Consider the following 23923-nt stretch of genomic DNA (forward strand, 5'->3'; position numbering starts at 1 on the left):
CCCACAGAAGTGCGGCACCGTCATTGTACTTAACAGCATACGAAAACAGTTGAGGAAAATTTTCGTCATTGACTAAAAATGTAAATTGACATTAATATTTAGTCTCGTATGATGAACTCGTGTTACGAGTTACGCGGTGCTTCAATTAGATTGTCATTAATGTGTGCTTCCTCCAAATGCTCTAGAAAACAGCAAAACGAGTGCAATTGTAGAATAAAACTGAGGAAAACGATTGTGTCTGAATTCCCTCCCTCCCTCTCCCCTCCTTCTCTCTCTCTTTCTTCCTTCCTCTCTCTCCCTTCTTCCTTCCTTCTCTTTCTATCGCTCCTCCCTCACTTCTTTTCTCTCCCTCCCTCCGTCCCTCACTTTTTCTCTCTCTTTCTCATACCATTTACATTGTTTGAAATAATTAATACTGTTGTGATTCTATAATAGCATTATTGTGTCTCTTTACGTGGTCAGATACAAAATATTTTCTCATACTTTCTCAATCATGCACCAGAACGAGAAAGTATGAGAAAATGAACTGACTTGAAAGAATATTCTAAAGCATTTTAATGAAAACACTCATGTCGGCCTAATTGATACTCGGCAATTAAAATTTCATAAATTCTTTAAATATTTCAGTTAGATTCATGAAATGAATAAGCACATAAATCAAATTAACAATTGTCCAGTTTTCTCACGCTTTTTTCAAAGACAAATGGATTCATCGTTTATATTCATGAAGGGAGTCACTTTTCTAAAGGTTTACATAACAAGATTTATCTAAGTATAATAATATATAATGTCATTTCCTAGTGTTTTGAATCCTGATGTTTCATTTGAATCTCAAAATGGATATTCCTTGCAAAAAGGTCACTGATAGAATAATAAAAAACGCATATTTTTAGCGTTTACTTTTTTATGTAAGTTGGAACTATTGAGTGTGAATTTAAACAAATCATACTCCCTTTATTATCTACTTGATAGTATTTCCAATTTATTTCCGTGACAAAGAGTATAAATACCTACTCCCCTTGTCGGTGAGTCTAGATGGTAGAGATCTCCTGTGTGAGTAACAAGACAGAAAGTGTAAAGACAAAGACAAAGGTACGATATATTTTACACAATCACAATAGCAAAATCTCCGAGGGTACAGCTGGTCATTCCAACCAGATGATCAATGTCAGGCCCGTAGCCAGCACTTTCAAAAGGGGGCTTCTTTTTCTGAAAAAGTGGACTTTTTTACAAGGAAATTTTGTGTACCTAGGTCAATTTTTACACAGAATGGACCTTTTCCTGACAAAGTGGGTGGTTCTTTCGAACCCCCAGAATACCCCCTGGCTACGGGCCTGTCTGTGGCTATGTAAATATTTTGCTGGACCTGCCAAGGTGTGAGAAAATCTGAATAGTGTTTCGCGACATATCACATAACGCATTATTTTAATAGCATTGGAATCTGATACTGTCATCAAAACTGTTTCTTTTACAGCTAAGGCCGTGACATAAAGACTAACTTAATAAATTGTTCTTCATGAACAAACAAATAATATACAATTATTATAAACTACAATTATACGGACTTGCCAATTGGCGATTTGAAAAACATAAGTGATCTGATAAATGCATGGATTTTATCCCCCCTACCAAAAAATATCCTGGGTCTGCCACATTTATACACACTGACGGTTTATTGGTATATGTATATAGCGGTTATGTTTGAACGATAATAATAATTATTCTTAAAAGTTTAGTAGATTTTACAATGATGAAATGCTACAATATTGTACTGTTAGCATTAAAAACAGGCTATAAAACCACAGTGAAGACATCAAATTAAAGGGTGCACTTCAAATTACAATAATACAGTTACAATACAATTACAATAATAGTTTTACACTTAAAATAACTTCAACCACAAAATATTTTGAAGAAATCTAAAACCATAGTTAAGGTATTAAATAAAAGGGTAACTTTAAAATAACATTAATTTTTTACACTTAAAATAACTTCAGTTATATATTTTCTGAAAAAGATGAAAGGTTTTGAGTTTTTTTTTAACCACTATTACCTGCAATTTGAGTGAAAACGACAGAAAATTCTAAGTACGCATTATTCTATTAATTTTTTTTTTCAGAAACCAACTTCAGGAATAGAGTATACATTTTGACTGATATTTTTTATTGTTCATATTTATTCTATAATCGCGTATCTTCAGTTTCATCTTCATGTTCATCTCTTGTCTGTACTCGTTGCCTTTCCAATGCCCGTTGACCAGTTGATGCAACCCCTGCCAGTACAAACAAACGCTCAACTTTCTTCCACAAAGGCAGTAAACAAATATGAATAAAGGCACATACGATAGGCCGCATGTTAAGCATAACTAACTGCACCCACTGCGCAGCGTAATCAGACACTGGTTTGTTCTTTAAGTGCAATATACACGAGACTGTGAACGGGAACCAGCGTATAGCATCGGATAAGGCAATTTCAAAAAAGCAGCACATACTGCGAAAATCAGTGAGGGATGATGAAGATCTTAGAAAATACAGCAAATGCAGGAAAACTCCTGCGAAAGTAGTTAGAGAAATAACAGACATTGACAGATATGTGATTTCAATCGGTAAAGAATTGTACTGTATTTCAGTCATAAAACTGCTTAAAACGAAAGGATAACATGTACCAGAATGGATTTCTACCTCCATGGGCAATAGAACACCAAAAGTAACTGATGCGGTGAGGACAACGACTATGCCAACGCATACCGTGCGCTTTAATAAATGCGTTTTTTCGATTCCAGCGGCCCGTAATATAATGGCGTGTATAGCAGCGAAAAATATTATTAAAGGAACACAAACCTGAGGAAAAATGTAGAAAAACGACGCTACTTGACACGATGGGCTCCTGCGCCAGGAATCAGACATGCTGGAATAAGTATCTGTCATCCGCATATTGTTAACAAATATTATGACAACTGGTATTATGGTTTGCATTTCAATAACATTCAATGCAACAGCAATTTCCTTCACCTGAAACAGTCCTTCAAGCCCTAAATACGATTTGAGCAATCCTAACGAACACATCACAGAAAGAAGACCCATACCAAAATACGAGTACTTAACCACTATCTCCATGAACATACCTGAACACGAAGCAAAAAGATCAACTTTAGACTGACATAAATTTGCCTGATGAAAAATGCAGCAGACACTGAACGTATCTGCAATTATAATGTCAATATCACCTGGTGGTCCGTCCTGTTTGACCTCCAACGGGTTTCCAGACAGATCAATCGCCTTCACTTTGTGCCAGCCACAAAACAACCAGGCATTAAATTTCTGGACATAATTTTTCGATATGTTTATAACACCAATGGATACGTTATAAAACGAACAGTTGTCCAGGACAAACAGTACACCAGCTGACAGATCAAGATGCTGCAAAGCTGGAAGATTGTGGAAACAAAGTTGCGGAACGGAAGTTACTGGGTTGTTACTTATGTTCAGCACTTGAAGAGAAATCATATTGGAAAATGCACCACTTTGGATGCTGCTGATGTTGTTTTTTGAGAGATCAATTCTGCGTAGATTGACAGTGTCTTGAAACATAGTATTATGAACTTCAACCAGTGAGTTGTTTGATAAGTCAAGATGTAACAGTAGAGTGTAGTTGTCCAATGTGACCTCTGATATAAGATTATCTTTTAAAATGAGACTCCTTACCATATCTCGTCCTATTATAAGAGGCACCTCAGTTAATCTACTCTGATTAGAATTTTGTGACCACTTGAATACCGACCCAGGGCAAATTACCGAAAACCCTTCACAAACGCACTCGGGGGGACACTGAAACCCATAGAATGTTTCATCATCTCGCAGTTTACATTGAGGGACTCCGTCCCGCACCTCTCTTTGTGGCAAGCAATTGTTCTGCCCTCGACATCTGTACATACCTGGGCAGGAGTAGTTGTTACAGGCTATTTCGTCACTGCCATCGTGGCAGTCTTTGACCCCGTCACAAACTGATCTGGCAGGTATGCAGTACGACGACGGGCATTGGTGATATAAATCTGTGGGACATGTGAACCCGTGGCATAATGTTGATGGCTCAAGAAAAACTGCTTTATCCACATAATTCCAGTATTTTGAGTTGAGGCGAGACACGTTTTGTGTGAGCTGCCTCCCAGTCCTGCAGGTTAATGGGATGTCGTATTTATTTCTTTCGTAAAAGCAAGTCCTGTTCATATGGAACACCTGGGCATTTTTGTAATTTTTGCCGGATGAAGTCTTAACGAGAAAAAATGATTTTTCGTGATAAGAATATTTGTCGCAGCTGTACATGTAAGTGAGACACGGCCCGATGTTTTGATATCCACACTGTTCCATCAATGGTTGTTGTAACGACAACTCGTCCGCCTCGTCTTCTTCGAAGGGTCCTAGACAGTCCACCACGCCGTCGTGTTTCTGTGAGTACGGAATGAATGTATCAGAAAAACAAGAATAGAATTTCTTCCTATAGATATTTGCGCACTGAGCCTCATCTGATCCATCTTTACAGTGGGGTATCAAGTCGCATCGTTCGCTCATTTGAATGCATTCTTCACTGCCACAGTGAAACTGATGTGCGTTACAAGGCGGATTCATACAACCAATTTCGTCTGAGTTGTCCGAACAATCAGCCACTTTGTCACAAAATCGGGAGAAATGAAGATAATCTCCGTTCTTACAACGCCCGAAATGAAGCAGATGACAGGTGACATTTTCGTCACTGCCGTCGAGGCAATCTTTTCGTCCGTCACACCTAGAGTCTATAGAAACACATGTGCCGTCTCCACATTTAAACTGAAAATCAGAACAGTTACTATTTTTGGTCGTTTTCGACGACACTCGCGATCGACTGCCTTCATTGGCGTGTCTTGGGTATTCACATATCACAGAGGCTGCATGGAATTCTCGCGGACAAGGAATCATGATCCAGTTGGACGAGTAGTGAGGATTGGTGACCATCATAGCTGCACATGAAACATCATGGTCATAAACAGGATGTCTTGAATTGAGAAGATTTGATCTCGACATGAATGCAAAATCGCTGAGAGCAATTTTTGAATATTTAGCCGCGGTTCGAAAGCGTTCCTCTATAAAGAGTTTGTCATACTGTGGATGGTACCAGTCCGAAAATACAAGCGGTGTGTTGTCTATCCACCGGAGCACGTTCTAAAAAGAGGTAACAGCCATTTCGTGAAAAATACCAATTTCAAGACGAGAAATGCAGAACTAGGATCTTCTCAAAACTGAATTTTTTTATATGTTTTAACAAAGAAATATTCAGAAAGTAACACAAGAATTTCTACCCACACCACTACTTCTCTTTATGAAATATACACGTGTGTACACAATATATTTTCTTCTTTAGGGTGGTTTGGTAACATCTACATAGGCTTTACAGCCTATGAGCCAAAGGCCAAAAAATTAATTCTATTGTCTAAAATTTGGGAATATTTTACATGTTTTTGGTGAATTTGAAATAGTTGAAGTCTTTATATTCAATTTATGCCAGTTACTTTATCTTAAATTTGTATATTTGAACACAGATGGCTCTAATCCAAAATGACCACCACATAAGATGTTTTTTTTTTTTGATATGTCAACAAGTCTTTCTTACTATAAAGTTCAATTTTGTATTCATCTTCTAAGATTTTGTAAGTATTAGGAAATAGTATTGGCACTTTAGGGTTTCTGTCAAACGAAACAAATGACAGATGTTTTTGAATATAGTGCTGTCAATTAAGTATGATATAGTCCTTAATCAATTAGTAGGCAAATATCTACTATGCAAGTGAAAAGTTGCAATTTCGTGACAGAGTTAGGATGTGACAATACCTGTTTGGATGTTTTTCAGATAAAAGCGCACTTTGGTGCATACAGAAACGACAAATGTTACATTATAAGTGAGTAAAATAAAAATGATAAACCAGTGAGTGGCAAATGGTGCTTCCCATGTTTTTCTGACACTCAACTTTTGGGTATATCATTCTGTATGGTACGTGCATTATTTATAATGACAGAATTGGGTTACCATTGGATGTATCGTGAGTTAAAAAAGCGCACAGAAAGTTCATTCATAAGCATAATAACCTTTTCTAAAAATCTGCTTTAAAACCTGACAAAGTTAAGGCTTTACTGAGTGACAGTGATTTAGTGCGAGGCCACTGTAGCTTACGAAAATATTAGATAGAAACATCATTTAGGATAAAAGAACCATGGCTGCAAATTAATTGAGGCCAAATAGTGCTTAAGGATGGAAACATATTTCTGATTTGACAAATCCGCTATCTACTTAAAGCGACACGTAGAAATTGTGCTTTTCGCAGTGTATAATTTTGGGGTTCCCATCAAGAGGAGTTCTGCCATGTGCATTGTTGTTTATATGTAGAACACATTTTCCAAACGTAGAGCACTAAAAATAACATTATTTCATGGAGTTTTATTGCTGAAAATAGGCCGCGACAAGTATTCTTCAGAATTGGAACTCTTTATGTAGAATGGCTGTTTATTGCTACAAGTATATGGCTGTGTCTAGATAAGGTAGGGATTACTCTATGGGTGCATTCCCATAGATTTTAGATCGATCTATCCCCATGGGGAGTCTCACTAGATTACTGTCAGATAATCCGGCTTAAATGTCCCGCCTACTACAAGCTGTAAGGGGGTAATTAACTTTCGTGCCCGCTCGGCTGACAGCGATTTAGCGACCTAATTGGATCGATCTTATCTCTGGGAATGGGGTCTATGACTGATCATAATTACTAACCTGTTTTTCTCGCCTAAGACCCAAGAACAGGAGGAACCGATGTTTGACGTATATCTCCAAAAACCACTGCGTATTAATTACAGTTTGATTCAAAACGGCCTTTAAAGTGAAATCGTCCAAGGCGGTCGGTAGGTCGCCTCCACTGGCCAGACACAGCTCACGTGATCTCAACCAGGTAAGGGGCGGTCTCGCGTCTTCGGATTGTAATTCGGTGAGTAATTTATAGCATTTTCCAGAGATACATGACGCTGCGATACCGTTATGAAAATCTTCAATTAAGCTATCAGAGATGGCAACATAGTTTTCAAGATTGTACGAAAGGTCAAGGTCTGATTCCATCCAAGGTTCGGACTCAGCGGGTAGGGGTTCTAAGACAATACAGACTGTCCACGCACTGAGAGTGTTCCAAGAGTATTCAAAAGTGCCACCGGCGTATTTAGTATTTTTCAAGATAAATGTCGGTGTGCTAGCGAGTATGCGACCTGTGGGAGCTTTGTTATGCCCTTCACCAAAGGCAGATGTGGAATATTCTTCTATTTTAAGTTTAAGTTCAGTTCCAATGGATCGACACAGTCTTATTGTGAAATTCAGAGAATAAAAACACCATTTGCAATACCTGTCCTTTTTTAATGTTATTGTATATGTAATTCCGGTATATTGCCGTCCACAAAATCCGAATAATGCACCTGTCGATTTAGTAATCGTTTCGTTGCGCGTTCTTTCTTCATTGGGTTCAAAAAATTCTTCCGAATTCTCCAAATAATTTTGTGGCCACAGATCATTGGTAAAAGATAAAGATGAACAAAAAGTACGAGTCGTAAAAATGTGACCGTTAAATCTTGTTGTTGTTATTTCGAACACTTTACCTTCAAATCTTTTGTTGTGTTCTCTGTAAGAGAGGTCACATTGTTTTCGAATAGAATCCCGCCATCTTTGTTCAAAATATATCGTCATATGAGTATCATATGGGAAAAACCTGTACCACCGTTTTACCAATGGACTCCCTAAATAAATCAACAGCATTCCATTAACTTGACAACCAGATCTTACCGGCACTCGCACATTAATTGAAGTATCATATACATGACCAGAACTTCCGTTATATCTTGTTTGGCATGTGCTGTTGTTGCTAAAATATAGAAAATTAACCCACTGCCCAATCTGGATGTTTGATTCATTCCAGTGCACAATATGGCTGTCTTCAAGCCTATATGACAAACTGAATGTTATTTTACGTTTAGGTATTAAACACGACCCATTGATATTGTCAAATCGAAAACAGTAGAATATCACACGTGGTCGACTAAAAAAGATAACCGCCTTGAGTTTTTCCATACCATCCCTGTGGTCCATATCATCGTAGTTACAACTCGGCCCGACCACCGCCAAGTTATTATACAAGTCACTGTAACCAGTAAGTATTTTTCCAAAGAACAGGCAACTGTTTCCAACCTCTCCTTGCAGCATAGCAAAGGGTGATATCAAATTGCGAAAATTGCTTTCTAAACTAACCGTGGAATTTGAGAAAAGATCGATATCATAGCGAACTAAGGGTTCAGGGGATACGGTTAGACGAACCGAAGTGTGATTATTGAGGTTTGAACAAATCGTGTCCAAGCGGCCGTTAGCGTTTCTTGAAGATTGGCATAGTGTCCCGGGGGTATAGTGTGTTACAAAAGACATGTAGCGGGCAACAAACACCCATGGTGTAGGACCCAGTGTGTGCCTTTCCTCCGTTAAGTTAAAAAATACATTCCAACCTATAGTGCGGATGGAACCATTTTTCAATGGGATCTGAGTGTCAGTAGGATACAAAATTATCCTGGATCCTGGAGGTCCGTCGTAAACGTGCAATGTATACGGTACAGAGCTGTTTAAAGAAATGTTTGAATACACTTCCCAGTGTAGTGAAATTTGATCACCACCTCCAGCAATGATATGAACGTGATATTCCACTCTATTATTGCACTGCGTTGAAATGAGCGTTGTTTTGGGGTGAAACTCGCCTTGGCGCGACGACAAAACTGTAGGCAGCTGAACCTGATGGCAGTCTGAAAATACAGCCTGATATTCGATGTGAAATCCGGACAATTCTTCAAAACCATATGTTAAATATTCCATGCAGAGCTTATTTCTGGGAAGGGTGAGTTCCGTTGAGTTGAGATACGTCAGCTCTCCCCAAAATTTACCAAATAGTCGGGAGTCGTTACACGATCCTAGAGATATGGAAAGATAATCATAGTAGTTATAATCTATTGAGAAATGATTTAATCTTAACCTTATCCTGCTATCCTTTGTAGTAGTTATCTCCCAACTCTGTATGTGCGGTGGATCAGAACTTTGGTCAAAATTTGGATTTTGAATAACACCGCATATCCCATTGATGCCCAGAACATGTGTACCACCCTCGGTATATTCATTCGTTTGTTCCTCACACTCGCCCCAGGCACACTTGTGAATTAACTTCCTCGCTTTGTAATCCGTCAACGCCGGTAATTGCAACACAGACCTCTTCACGCATTCGCGAATTAATGAACGGGCATAAGACGCTGTCAAGTGACTAATGTGGTCACCGACACCACTTTCAGAGAAAAGCGTAAAAACTAAAAGGAATATGCACCACGTCTTTTTGATTCCCATCGCCAAATCTAAAATCGACTGCCGCCTTAACACTGAGTACTGCGCGCGACTGACACGCGCGAAAAAGTGCTACTCTTTGACTTGTCGACTGTAATCAGTTAATGGCCGCCGTGCAATCAGATGATGGATCTTTTATTGATAAAGATACATTAATATTTAAAAGAAAAGGACACAAGCGTCAAAAAAAGGTGAAAGTCATTATTTGGTGTAGTGGATGTGTGTGTATGAAGTCTCGCTGCCGTGCCGATGTAACGTGAATGCAAGTCCGTTCTATAAGAACCGTAGTCCGCTTCCCATTACTTTTGTACAGGTGCCATTCGCCCCATATACAGACTTGACATTTAATAGGGAATATTTTCTCCAAATCATAATTAATCAATTTTTCCCATTTTGCTGACTGATAAATGAAAATAAGGATTTTTCGATGCCATTGTGACATCAGTTCATTAATTGAATTCGCCAGTGAAGCAAACAAAAATACATGTATATTGCCTATTTTAACTCATACGACAACCATTGAAAGTGATATTTTTGGATCTCCGTATTTTCCAAATTATCGTCTTTAAAAGAGTTGCATGCCCCACAAAGGCCCCTCCTTGTCGTATCCGACATAGATATCTTTTGAAGTCATATGACGTAATGTGTTGTAGTCCAATAGCTCTCAAGTAATGCGTCGGCCTCTTTGTGTAGAGAAATTAACTATACAATTAAAAGTAAAGTAGACGTAATTAGATCCACGTAAGGTAAGAAATAAGTATATAAGCGATACCTAGAGAGAGAGAAAAGAGACATGTAGAGGACAGCTAGAGAAAGCAGCCAAGGAAGAGATTGGAAGTGACGGAATACGGAACAGACGAGTTACATGTAGGAGTTGGAGACCACTTAGAATATGTAGCTACCGAGCGACAACGAATAAATTGTTTAACTGGTCATCATGTGGACATGGGTTTTCTTTGCGCGACCTTTTACGTAAAGCCTAGATCCCAACCGAACGTACGGGCTACTACGTGTGGTCTACGGTCAAAAAGGTGGAGCCTCTTTGCAACCCCACAAATGTAATGTGTGCAAAATTGTTGGTAAATAATAACTTTTGTTGACTCGTCACATCACAATTTTTAGGATGATGAGTCTGATTAAATATTTGACATATAATTTTTATCCCTAAGGCCATAACATTTAATACAGGCAACAATTTGCTACATTGTTATTATTGTTAAAACGATTATGTGTAGTGTTCACAAATATAATTCCCAGACATGTAAATTAATTTGATTAGAGTCGATTGCTTGTGCACTCGACTCGTTTTATGGCCTTACCTGTAGTTATGTAACTTAAGTGGATGTGTGCAATTTGAATAATTAAAATTAATATGTACCGCCAAATACTGCAGCACAGAATCCACCTATAGATAAGCAATACGTATAAAAAGATGTCTAGAATTAAGATCGGGGGGCAGACTGAAGAAGACACGAAGTGGACCGCTAAATATGTTATGTACCTTTACATATACATATGAGATGAATGTCCTAAACTTATATAATTTAGAACGCTTAATTCAAGCGTGGGCTCGAAATAGGACATTACGTTTTAAACTTACTCAGTGGATAACGCAATTCGAAATTCCACGGTTCGTGTCAGATTTACGTAATGTCGCGCAAAGAAAACCCAAGTCCACATAATGACCAGTTTAATGGTTTATTCGTTGACGATCTCTAACTACATGTTCTATACGTGAAGCCTCCAACTTCTAAGCCGTCTCCCATAGCTCCGACGAGCGGTCCACTTCGTGTCTTCTTCAGTCTGCCCCCCGATCTTAATTCTAGACATCTTTTTATACGTATTTCTTATCTATAGGTGGATTCTGTGCTGCAGTATTTGGCGGTACATATTGATTTTAATTATTCAAATTGCACACGTCCACTTAAGTTACATAACTACAGGTAAGGCCATAAAACGAGTCGAGTGCACAAGCAATCGACTCTAATCAAATTAATTTACATGTCTGGGAATTATATTTGTGAACACTACATATGATAGACGGGTTATATAACAAAACCGGCCTCGTTTTGGCAAATCACGAACAATCAATATTCCTTGTTGCCTTCTTTCTTGTTATGAATGAGACTATAAAAGTTTCTGGTAGACTACACTGAGATGGAGGAGACATTAAAATGGGGAAAAAGTGGGAAATCGTGCGTGAGGAGCACCTCCATCGTGCTACTTTTGGGAGGACGCAAACAGCACGTAGACACTTTTCGACATGATCAACAGCTGCTACGTGCGATCTACATGTACTGTAGCTACATGTACGTCCTGGCTGGACGCAAGGAGCCTAAAAACCGTGCGTCCAAAACGTATATAGTTGGGACCTTGGTCTAAATCTGAATCTTTGAACGTGGAATCTTTGGATTGCATTATCCACTAAGTTAGTCTAAAACGTAATGTCCTATTTCGAGCCCAGCTTGAATTAAGCGTACAAAATTATACAAGTTTAGTACATTAATTCCTTATGTAGATAAAAAGGTTCTTTATGAGTGCATGAATTGAGAGGAGTCGCCGAGGCTAGTTTGCTGTCAAAATTTGTTATCATACACAACACAACAGAATCAAATAGATGTAGGTTGAAAATGTCATTTTATTGACATTTGCACTTTGATTAATGTTCAAAGTACGAATGAAAATTACTGAGAGTTAGATATAAATCTATGAATGACAATCATGTATGTTATTTAATTTTCAAGCTTAAAGATATAATTTACATTTCAGCAAAGATGGAGGGAAAAAGAGCCCACACATGGCAGTATGTTTTAGACAAATTTTATGTCCAAAATTCGGCCGAGGCTGAGAGCGAGCTGCGCAACCCCTACCCTTCAGGAAGGGGACGTAGGTTTCCTCAATGCTCTGACAGCCCACTAATAGAGTTGTCTCTCTTGGCCTTATAACTGCCATATGTGCCCTATGCTAAGGTTATGCCCTGTATGTTGACTTAAACAAAATGAGAACTGCTATCCCATAGAGGCTTACCTATATGTCAAATATTTCTGAACATAAATACCATACATGTTATAATGATACATAGAATTAATAATTGTTTTGCAGTGTTAATTAATCAGGGAAGATTAGGGAGGGACAAGGTTGGGTTTGAGAAACTTTATGAAATTCACTTAAAACTCTTCTCTCCTGAGCATGTTTTGGCACCAATGTGTTATCCACTCTAAATAGTGACGCTTTCAATGACTCTATAGTCACTTAAGAAGTGGTACACGCCTTGTTGAAGGCCTCTTGAAGATGTCTGTAAAGTCTGTTTTGACCGGTTTGGCGGTATGGGTAAAATCTGGCCTCAATAAAGAAAGCCACGCGGTTTCAGTGTTCTACCCAGAAATGGTCATGGTCCCCAATTCATTAGAGAAACAGGCTACGCTGTTAAGCTGTTTACAGTGGCTTCCGCAGAGGTCGCCTGATATCCTTACCTGCTGAAGCCATTTTAGTGTTAGCTTAGAGCCTTGAAAAACGCGTTTTGGTGACAATTTGTCCCTCATTCAAAACGGACTGGGTGGTTTGGGTTAAATTGCAGCAGCATATCCTGTATGTATCCTGTCTGGGCATAATCTATAAAACTCTGCAGACCATTCCGTTTGACACAATAATCTGTCTGGCAATGTCTGACTTTTTCTACCACAAATTAACAAATTTGTAAAACACTGCATAGCTCATTTTACCCACTGCAAACCCACCACTTGCATGCAATATTTCAAATTCTTCTAAGCAGCAGTTGCCGACATGGATACTTTTTTGACAGAACCATGCTTCAGCAAAGGTAAGCTTTGACTAGCCCAAAGGAGCACTAGACAATTAAATGACTGCAAATAACACAACGCAGAAGTGGAACAGACTTGGTAGTCAGTTAAGTAGCGACACACCTGACTTCATACTTCTACAGTCAGATATCTTATGTGAGATCTGAGTTTTTTAAGAAGAACGCATTTTTACCTAGGTATACCTTTAAAGCTGAAATATTCCCTATGAAATGACATGTCTGTAGTAACCCCAATGCTCCTTATACCCCCTAACCAGTACAAATCATATAGGAGTTTGGACTTCCATTCCTAGGACTTGCATTCCTGTTACACCGGTCTGACATGCCAGAGTGTCCCACACGATATAGAGTCCGGTTGCCATTAATGTGCTCAGGTGGGCCTCGCCCAAGATTTTGATCCACTTACGTCAGGCCAACCCTAACTTGTATAATTAAAAGGAGGGTGGGCTCTCTGTTACAGGGAGCCTAAGTTTTGTCACACCGATGTCAAATTTTGGTTTATTTTTTCTTCTTTAAATCTTGTTCCTAAGTAGTCTCTTATTAATCCAAAAGTATGATAAATTAATAATAATAATAATAATAATAATAATAATAATAATAATAATAATAATAAATTTACTTTGAGTCTAAAATCCATTATAACATGTTCAGAAGTCTTTACATATACATGAAACAATTTCTTAAGAAATCAATTATTAGGAATAGATGAGTAAAAGATTACACAGCTTAACGACAAAAAAAATTAAGAGTGTTCTAGATAAAACATACTGATTCACATATAAAAGCACTTACACTACACAACTAAAAATTGTTTATTAAGAAAAAAAATAATCAAGTCAAGGTTTAAAAAACAGCCTCATTTGCACACTGAAAAAATTATAAGTAGAGCAGGCTTGTTTCTTACAGTGCACAAATGCAATTGCTATAAAATTTGTGAAATCAATTTAAAAGTTGATTAGTCAAAAAATTTCCTGCATAGGTATGTCTTCAATTCTTTTTCTTGGTAGACTCAATTGATCGGATTTCCAGTGGTAATAAATTCCATTCCTTTGGACCTGTCACCATAGGTTTTAGGCGCATTTTTACCGGCTAAAGTAACAGTTTTTCTACAGACCGCAGATTTCTTGCTGGAACATAGTGAGTGACTAATTCACTTCAGTAGATCGGTGCAACTTTGTAAAAGGCATCATGAGCAAAGACTAGACATTTAAATAAAATCCTGGCTTGCAGAGGTAGCCAATTTTACTCTTTTAAAACTGGGGTGATACGGTAACTCATGGATGTACGGGTTGATTATCTAGCTGAGATGTTCTGAATACGCTGCAGTCTTTTAATCTGGTTTTTGGACAACCATATAATAAAAAGTAATTATAATGATAATGTTTATAATCTAATGTTTACAAAAAGATTTATGACCAAACAAACACATAAGTAGCGTAATTAAATATGTAATCACAGCACAATAAGTATACCCAGGCCTGTTAGCGACTCTTAAATGCCTATGTATTTGTTGAGTCTTGGTTTCTGTCTGACTTTTAACTACGTGAGATTTCAATGTTTTAATTAATTAATAGCATTTGAAAGAATTGTGTTGTTCATTCCTTCTGAAAATAAATAAACGAGAGCGAACCGAATCTCATATTATTTATAAAAAGAAAATCATAATAAATTTTCAAAATGCTGAGATTAATACTTGTAACTGTAACAATATAATCTTTGTGTGATTTGATTGAAGTTTTTAACGGTTCCCAAACTTTTTCTTTAAAGCTTATTATACTTGCTTAATTTCTATTCACTATTAAATGCCGTCTATAATCGTAGGCTCTTTAAGAAATTGTATTGGATAATTTGGCTTTTAAATTTGTGGGACTACAGCACTGTTAACTCTGCATAGCGCCGCCACATGGCAGCACTGTTGCAAAAGCGACAGTTGTCAATCTAATCGGTCTCTCTGTAGCACTATCAGTGATCCCGTATTACTTTGCAGTGTGGGACATCTGCTTTACACGCTATGATTCAACTGTGCTGTTTAATTTATAAAATAGATGTCGTTCTATCGCAGCATGAGCGACCGTATTTCCATTTAAGGAACTTTTTGCCTACACTGTAAAATGATTTGAACTAGCTCTAAATGATAAGGGAATTTTCCACTAAGTAAATATACATGTGCATACCCTATTTTTATTTACAATTTCATATAGTTTTTTACTATTCGTCCCTTACATAGCAAATGAGTATAAGTGGTTTCAATATCAGGAATAACAGCACATACGCTTATGCGCACAGCAAGTTTTATTTTCCTTCAAACAAATAGTTTTATCACTGACAGGTCTAGATCAGGGTGATCAACGCACCCCTCCCAACTCCAAAATTCCAGGTGGACCTTTATTATTCGAAGGTTTGGTGGCTTAACAGTGGACTGCTAGGCTCATCAAATTTTAATCAGTTACCAATGAATTAGTTGATGAGCTCACCTGAGGAAGCTACCCTCGATGCCTTTTCTCCGAACAATCCAATTCATCGCTTTCCTTACTCAAAATTTCAAGCTGTAACGTCAAATTTAATCTTAAATTGAAATTGACTCGAAATCAATTTAAGGTTCCATCGGAGGCAAGCTTTAATTACAGAAATGCAGGTAAATGGGTGTATAATTCTAAATGGAAGTCCATTTTTAAATGCCAGAAGGCTCCCCTCTTTAATTAGTGGACAGGTGTCTGGAGTTGACAGGAGACAAGAAAATCACGGTAAAGATGATATATCTGATAGGTCTAGATCAGGGTGATCAACGCACCCCTCTGTGACATAAAGACTAACTATATAAATTGTTCTTCATGAACAAACAAGTAATATACAAGTACTATAAACTAAAAATATACAGACTTACCAAGTGGCGATTTGGAAAGTCTATGTGATGTGATAAATGCATGGATTTCATCAAAATTGACAGTCCACTCTCACCATTGGTACATGTAGGCTATTGACCGCGGACGTTTTTTTTTTTTTTTTTTTTTTTTCACCGTGACTGTTGAATTCTTGTTTGCCATTTTTTATCATTTACTATTATTTTATTCTATTTATTGTCAACTTTATTTATTATTTTGTACAAGGGTGGTAAGGGTTGATGAACAGTGGTATAAATGAAAGGGAAATCTTGAAGAAAACAAGTCTTGCGGGAAGAAGACAATGAAGACGGGAAAGGGGCAAAAAGGGGAAGGGGGTGTAAGTCTCCGAACGTTGTTATACAGCTCACCAGGGCTCAAACTCAAGTGTGGTAATGCTGTATTAGTAAATATTACGCTGAGATAAAAGTAATGCCTTTCTGACTTTTAATTTCATCATAAGTTTTATTGATTGTGTATATTTTTTCACAGATAGCTACAGAATGAAGGCACAGCTGGCAGTCGGGTTCTTCCTAATAGTTGGCGCTCTGTCCGTTATGGTGACGGCTGTTAATGGTGATCACGAGGTAAGAAAACATCCCCAACAAAAAAGAATAATTATAATAATATGAATAAGAGATTGAAGCAAAGGGGAAACGTCCACCATGTAAATGTCAATAGAATAGTCTTTTCAAGTTTTATGAAAATTATCAGTAAGACGATGATGATAACATTATGTCAAAAATTTGACCAACGCTTTCAGGGCCCAAGTTAAAATATTTATTAAGATCTGGATTGTTCACGTCCACATTTCGGCAAAAGAGCGCCAGTAACCTGAATTTTTTCAACTTTTTTTTTCAATTTCTATTCATTCATTTTAATAAGTTATAATTCATTTATACATTTGTAAGTTTTATTTTTATTTTTAAGGCAAAATGCCTTCGGTGTCACTGTGGCCGACACTGGCCTCTTACTAATAAATTTAAACTGCCTCACGTACTTTTTTTATACTTTCACCGTCTCATAGATAAAAACGTAATTATTCATCCCCCCCCCCCCAAAAAAAAAAAAAAAAAAAAAAAAATCCTGGGTCTGCCAACAACATTTACTAGTCTTCTCTGTCCTTTATTCCAGGCGGACGTCGTCAAACGGGAAACCGATTTGGGGGAGTGCACTTGGAGATGCGGCTACTGGGGGCACTATCTAATCTGCGCGCAGGACCACTATGTGAAAGGCACGTGCAGCTCTGGGGAAAACGCGGACTGTTCTCACACCCACTGCGGGCCCAAAACATGGCACGCCATTTTGTGTTGTCCTGCTTCAACTTTGATTCCCGTGACTCCATAAAGGCCAAAAGGCAGTTTCATGAGGACAAGTGCTACTGAGAGTGATTTGGAGTAAGAAAAACAATATATATATATATATATATCAGAGAACGTTCCAAGTACACATACCTCCGCCAAGGAAAAGGGCGGCTGTACAGCTGAAATGGCTTTTTCAATAAAAGAATATGTAAAATGTTATTAGGTCCGAGTTAAGTTAAAATTTTAATCATTTGTCCCTTTTTGAATTACTGATCTGCATGGAGATTCCTTCGAAATTTGTGCTAATTTTTTTTGAGTTTTAATAAATTGATATTTCACAAGTTTGTGCTATTATTGTTAAAGGCAACAGACCACAACTGATAAAATACAATGTCTTCGTCATATTTATAAATAAATATATATATGACACAAATGAATATATCGCGTCTTCATCTCGTTTTCGACGTTTGCAACTTTCTTTTACCTGAATAATAATAAAATAAGTTATTCAACATCTGGCATCTTTGAATTTAACGGTTAGTACCGGTATTGGGTTAAGGCCCAGTCACAATGTCGGCGATCTGTCGGGGATTAGTTTTGGCCGGGGGTCGTCGTAGAAAATAAAGAATCATTGAACAATCCTAGCAATAATCCTAATAAAAGTGGAGCAGTCACATTGTCTGAGATTTTTTCAAGGATTTTGACCCGGTTTTGTTGAAAAATCGTGGGATTAGCCTGCATCGGAGGCGATCGGAGACGATATCTGCGAGCGTCTTTTCTTGTAATTTTTTTCCCCCTGGGTATATGTGAGGGAAAAGGAGACGATCACATAAAGCGTACGAATCGACGCAGGGCGCCTCCGATTCAGTCGGAGGGCGCCGGAGACTACTCGCAGACATTGAATCTCAACCTGATTTTCCAATCCCACACAGAATATTGCGACTAGTCTCAGATTATTCGGAGGACGCCTCCGATTAATCGGAGGGCATCGTAGGTCATCGGAGATTGTGTCTGGGATGCCCAAAATGGGTGAAAAATCTTGCGAGCAATCTTAAAATTTTAAGTTCAAAGTTGGGGACCGCGACGGGTGTGGCGATGTCTAAAAAATCTGCGACAACCCGCAGGCATCCGGAGAGCGCCTCCGACGGGTGCAAAATCGTGAGATCTGTCTCAAGATTTTGTTCAAATTTCCCGGGTTTTACCCATCCCCGACGCATCGCAACTGATTTGTGACTGGGCTTTTAGGCTTATTTTCGTCTACAAACCAGTTTGTTAAAATTTATGCCTATAACTTTTATGTAAGGGGATTGCGCGCGCGTCTCTTACTGCTAAGATTGGCTGGACTCGGTATTACTGTTAGACGGCTAGTTGCCTGTAGGGCTCTGAATAGTTTGCCGAACGGATTGATGTTGGCGGCGCTTTAACGTTTTGACAACGGCCCATAGGGTTGAATGACTTCTTGACACTTTCTGCCGGCCAGCCGGGTCGGGTTAATGTTCCTGACGTCACGCGCATCCCCCTCGTATGCTGAAGAGAGCTCCTAGTGGTGTCCATGTGAAGATCATGTGCGTTTTTATACTTCGTTTTCTTCCCTGTTGGGGTTTCTGCCATCATTTCCGTCTACTCTGTCGCTTTCAGTCACTGAGAACTGTTTTTCATTTCCGTCATCGACTGTTGCTATACTTGAACGCGACTCTTTACTTAAAACGCTTAACCTATTTGCGGCGTTCTGATGGCTGCGCAGACTCGACACTGACCCCTGATGACGTAGAGCAGGGCGGCAGCAACAAATAATGCTGAACAGGATTTGTCGAAAACGTGCACCAATGAAAGCATAAACGAAAAAATTGGCAGCCGAATTAATCACGATCAGAACAATATTGATGCCGAAGTAGTACTGATAGTTGACTAAAATCTGTGGATCGATGAAAGCTCGGAACGCCAGGAAGAACTGAGACAAAAATGTCGGAGTCGCACACCCAAGATAAATCATGATGACCACAATAAACGACCGCGTAAGACTCCGAGACTCCGTGGCCTCTTTTTCTCTTTTCGTCATAGTTTTCCGTCTGGCATCTGCCCTTTTAAGAGCAAGGATCAGATTATAGTTCACATAAACAAGGATTGTAATAGGCACGACGTATAAGCACAGAAGGTGCAGAACTATTCGATACCCTATTCCATAGACCAAGTTATCGATGAATATGTTGTAGAAACAGTAAGCGGTTGGGTTGTTAACACAGGGAAAAAATCCGATCCGAATCGCACCAAGGTAATTTGGCAAAATAAACAGAATTGCCATGATGACAACAATGACGATGGTTATCCGGGCCCTCTTGAGAGTGCAGAATTCACTAGCCTTGAATGGCCGACAGACGGCGTGATAGCGGTCCACTGCCACAGCCAAGATAAGCCAATTTGATACCGTCATGAAAACGTATCCTGTTGGCCAGGTATATCGCATCATCTTGGGAATGAAATCCATGTACCATTTAAGATATCCTGAAATGAATAAAATGTATTTTTCATGGCGACAACTTAATTATAGTTCACAGCAAGTTGATAAACATGTGCAGAGACACGAAATAGGCTATAATATAGCGGTTCCTTGGATTTGGTGAGCCTTTCGGTGCACACTAAAATTGGGGCATAGGTAGGCTCAGCACCTGTGCTATGTTTTATGAGAACTTTTGGGACAAAAAGGCCAATATATGAAGTCACGTCGTGCACGCACAATATGAACTGTTACCAGAGACCAAATGCCAGAATTATCAATCTACTCATGGACATAATAAGAGGCCTTCTCTTATTATGTCCATGATCTACTCAACCGTCTTGAACAGTTCAATATTCATCTGCTATTTCTTATTCAAAATAGGAAAATTAAAATGAAATAAAATAATATAAAGAACCCTAACCCCTTTGCATTTAGCCAAATCATGGGTCTACCAGCGTTTAGATAAATATCGTTCACTTCTTCATCCGAGTAATTATTGACACTATTCATAAATGTTAGAATGTTTGAAATGCAACTTCAGAGATTATATTATCTTAAGATCCAATAATCCGAACCATTCAGGGGCCGTACCTGTGTAGGGGTAAATGCTGGGCACCACGTAATGAATGAACAACAGCATCAAGAGGAGGCAGTCGGCAACGGCTAGCGCTCGGAGCAGCTCGAACGTCGAGGAGCGCTCCTTGTTCACTGAGAAGACTATAATCGAAAGCACGTTTCCTGCGATCCCAGCGAGACATATGGAACCTACGATGAACACGTTCACGATGAGATGATACAGAGGGAGGGAACTGCGAGGATATGTGGGCTGTGACGTCACATTGATTGATGATGACGTCACGTTGGTTGGTAGTGACGTCACATTGCTGGTGACAGTGGTCAAAGATCCGTTGAGTTCTGGATATGCGGTCGTTGCTTCAGTGCTGTTTGCAATGGCGCTCAAAGTCCATAGGGTAATGTTCCAAAGTGCAGAAGATGAAAGAGATTGCTGTTGTACTTGAGTACTGATGGTAGAGGATAAGGCTGAAGTAAAATTGCCCAGTTCACTATTTCCCGTGGCGCTCATTGTTGCTCGGTGATACTATGTAGTATTACGTCAGGCGAGTCAATCGTGGCAAAACGGCAAAACAGAAAAAACTACTTTGAACTGAGTACATGTAGGTCTACGTCTTCTGATATCTGAAACACATATATGAAGATGAAAATAGGACATGCGCTCGAGAGTGTTACAGGAAGTGTTGCCTTGTTTTCTTTTAAAAACGCACTGATATAGATTACTTTATTTGTTTATTTGTTCAAATCTGATTAAATCGAATTCGACACTAAAATCATGTGCGTGTCACCAAGCCTGTACTAAATAATGCACTGCCCACCTTAGATAATAAATAATGCTCTGTCCACTTGTTCTAAATAATGCTCTGTCCACTTGTATTAAATAATGCTTTGTCCACCAGTGCTAAATAATGCATGGTAAGTAGAGACATGACATTGCTGATTAAAGTTTTATAGGCATCATATATATATATATATATATATATATATATATATATATATATATATATATATATATATATATAATTAATTGATGGTTCTGAACAAATACCAAGCAATCGTAATTTCACTCAGACTTAGTGTTTTAGGCTTCACAGCATCGCATACTGACCGCTGCGTACCTCCTAAATACTTAGGTAAAAAGCGCCACGCGCGTAGAGTGACACTGCCTAAAAAAATATTATTTTTGGGGTTTATTTTCCGGTAGGGGTCGTCTTTATCAAAATGTACCATTAATAACAGTATTTCTGATTTTTCATTGGTTTCAAAATAGATGAAAATAAATAAGTAAGTATAAAAGAATTAACCGAAATAATACACTGAATAATAAACTTAATTGTTTTAAAAAGTAACATAAATATAACAAAAAAATTGCTCTAAAAAGACTTTAGTGCAAGTAGGTATTGACAAAGAGTGGAATCGCAGATTATTACGACTCTAAATGTGTGACTTCTTTTTTTTTAAATTATAAACGTCAATTTAAACCCGCTGCATGCGACATCACAACGTCATAACAACTTATTTGTTGTAAAACGTTTGGCATAAATTCTTAATGGTCACAATCATATATATATATGTGTGATGCATAAATAACTTACCTTAAAAATCAGAATAGACCCCTCACCCTCGTTAGCCCTTTTTTGAACGACCAGTTTCGATAATATTGTCCTCCACGGCCGAATTTGATCAGTGTCCAGTGTCGTGGCTTTCTTTCAACGTCCAATCACTTAAATTTCTACTCTCCAGTGTCTAATATCTTTCATTTCACCAAGCACTTACAGTACACGCTGTTTAGCGCTCCGATGTATTCAGCGGAAAATGGAAAATAGAGATAATTGCTGAAACAATCTCCTTTATAAACGTAGTGGCACTCTCGCTCGTCAGGTGGCGCTGCGTACTATTGAACCACCAATATTAGGCTTCGTTCACATGCAATGTCTATTTTCTAATTTCTATTTTCTATTTGCGCTATCTTATGATCACAGTCTGTGCCCTGAATATCCCGCCGCATAATTACTGGCAGCGCGAGCCAGTTACTTATAGTAACTTATAGTAACTGGCTCGCGCTGCCAGTAATTACGCCGCGGGATATTCAGGCCACAGACCGTGATCATAAGACATACCGCAAATAGAAAATAGAATTTAGAAAATAGACATTGCATGTGAACGAAGCCTTATTCTAGCATACTGGTACATGTACAGTAGAAGATCATGTTGAGAATGTAGAATCTCAAACTACAACCTTCAGTTTAAAATGGGTCGCTATGGGAGCACAGAGCTGGAGAAAGGAGAGTGTTTAGCTTGTCTTTCTTAAAACGTCGTTCATAAATTGAAAGTGAGGAGTTTTGATGTCGTTAAGAATGTAATTGCACATGTACAGTTGGGCTCAGAAAGAACGATCTAGATTGTTTTCTGTTTGTCACCTCTTGTTACCATAAGTTACTATCTAGCTAACAACATGGACAAAATTACGATATACGTTATTATGCCCAAGCTAACAGCGATAATTATAGGGTATAAGAGGTGGCACCTCTGTGGCCACAGTCTGTATAGGGACCATTCAGAATGAGAAGAGACGTGTGCTAGCTAGGCCACGACATAAATATGGCGGAGCTACATGAAAGGAAGACCGCATAATCCTTTTATGGTCTCACACGCCTCCCCACGCGTCGTCCCTGCAGTAATTAAAGGGACGACGTGTGGGGAGGCGTATGAGTGGCGGAGAGACCAGTACAGGTTTCAGGGCAAAAACCACCAAATAATTTCCCATTGACGACCATACTAAGAAATGCCTGCAAAACTGTATGAACAAAATGACTCTGTGAATCGATCAATCTCCAAGGGAATTCTCGCTAAATTGCAATCAATGTTAGTGGCTTAGCTGTCTGTCACGCCTACTGAAACTGGCATGCCAGAATCCTAAGTCGCTTAAGCTGAAAGCAATTTAGTGAGAAACCCCTTAGTGTAGAATTGATCCTGTTAGATTGATCTAGCTATGGGAACACAGCCTAATGCTTGTTACACGTTTTACTTTCATCCTAATCCACTGTTGTGCAGAATTAAATTTTGATGTTCGCTTTGCAGTTAAGCATAATACATTAGTGCATCAGAATTGACAGTATCCTATTTTCTGCATTTTTATTTTTTGCTTTTTGTATGTACATTTGACAGCTTTGCTGCCTTGTTTTAATATAAAACAAAGCCTAGCTAGCTTTCCCCGCAGTACGGTACGATTGAGTAGCCAGCTGATTGCTATCTTTATTGGATGTGAACGGAAGTACTCTGAATGGTACTATCACAAAGACCCAGCGTGTTTTTGTGCTTGGCATTACCTCACCATTGTTTATTGCAATTACTACCCTCAATGAAACTGAGAAAGCAATTATATGACGGCACTTTTTCGTTAATAAGGAGTTATCATGCA

At 38.5% G+C, this 23923-nt stretch overlaps 3 protein-coding genes across 4 annotated transcripts; 1 reads left to right on the forward strand and 2 right to left on the reverse strand.

Annotated features, from left to right (window-relative positions):
* Positions 1-975: 975 nt before the first annotated feature.
* On the forward strand, positions 976-17869 carry LOC147759418 (uncharacterized). Of its 2 annotated transcripts, none has more exons than XM_086998151.1 (3): positions 976-1092; positions 16621-16715; positions 17263-17869. In XM_086998151.1, exons 2-3 carry the CDS (start codon positions 16632-16634, stop codon positions 17473-17475), a joined length of 297 nt encoding a protein of 98 aa, XP_086854277.1. In that variant the 5' UTR covers positions 976-1092; positions 16621-16631; the 3' UTR covers positions 17476-17869. The 2 variants fall into 2 exon arrangements, with proteins under 2 accessions (XP_086854277.1, XP_086854276.1); XM_086998150.1 differs by lacking the exon at positions 976-1092 and adding an exon at positions 12984-13249.
* On the reverse strand, positions 2181-5105 carry LOC147759419 (uncharacterized). The gene has a single exon (XM_086997381.1). The coding sequence runs from the start codon at positions 5055-5057 to the stop codon at positions 2181-2183; it is 2877 nt and encodes a 958-aa protein (XP_086853507.1). The 5' UTR covers positions 5058-5105.
* An 809-nt stretch (positions 17870-18678) lies between the features above and the next one.
* LOC112041561 (FMRFamide receptor-like) lies at positions 18679-22334 on the reverse strand. Its single transcript, XM_024074950.2, has 3 exons — positions 22098-22334; positions 20521-21126; positions 18679-19934 (listed from the first exon to the last, which is right to left on the reverse strand). The coding sequence occupies exons 2-3, from the start codon at positions 21011-21013 to the stop codon at positions 19006-19008; spliced, it is 1422 nt and encodes a 473-aa protein (XP_023930718.2). The 5' UTR covers positions 21014-21126; positions 22098-22334; the 3' UTR covers positions 18679-19005.
* Between the last annotated feature and the right edge of the window lie 1589 nt (positions 22335-23923).

The sequence above is a fragment of the Lingula anatina genome, chromosome 10 (assembly GCF_051362555.1).
Source record: "Lingula anatina isolate TDL-2025a chromosome 10, LinAna3.0, whole genome shotgun sequence".
NCBI classification, from domain to species: domain Eukaryota; kingdom Metazoa; phylum Brachiopoda; class Lingulata; order Lingulida; family Lingulidae; genus Lingula; species Lingula anatina.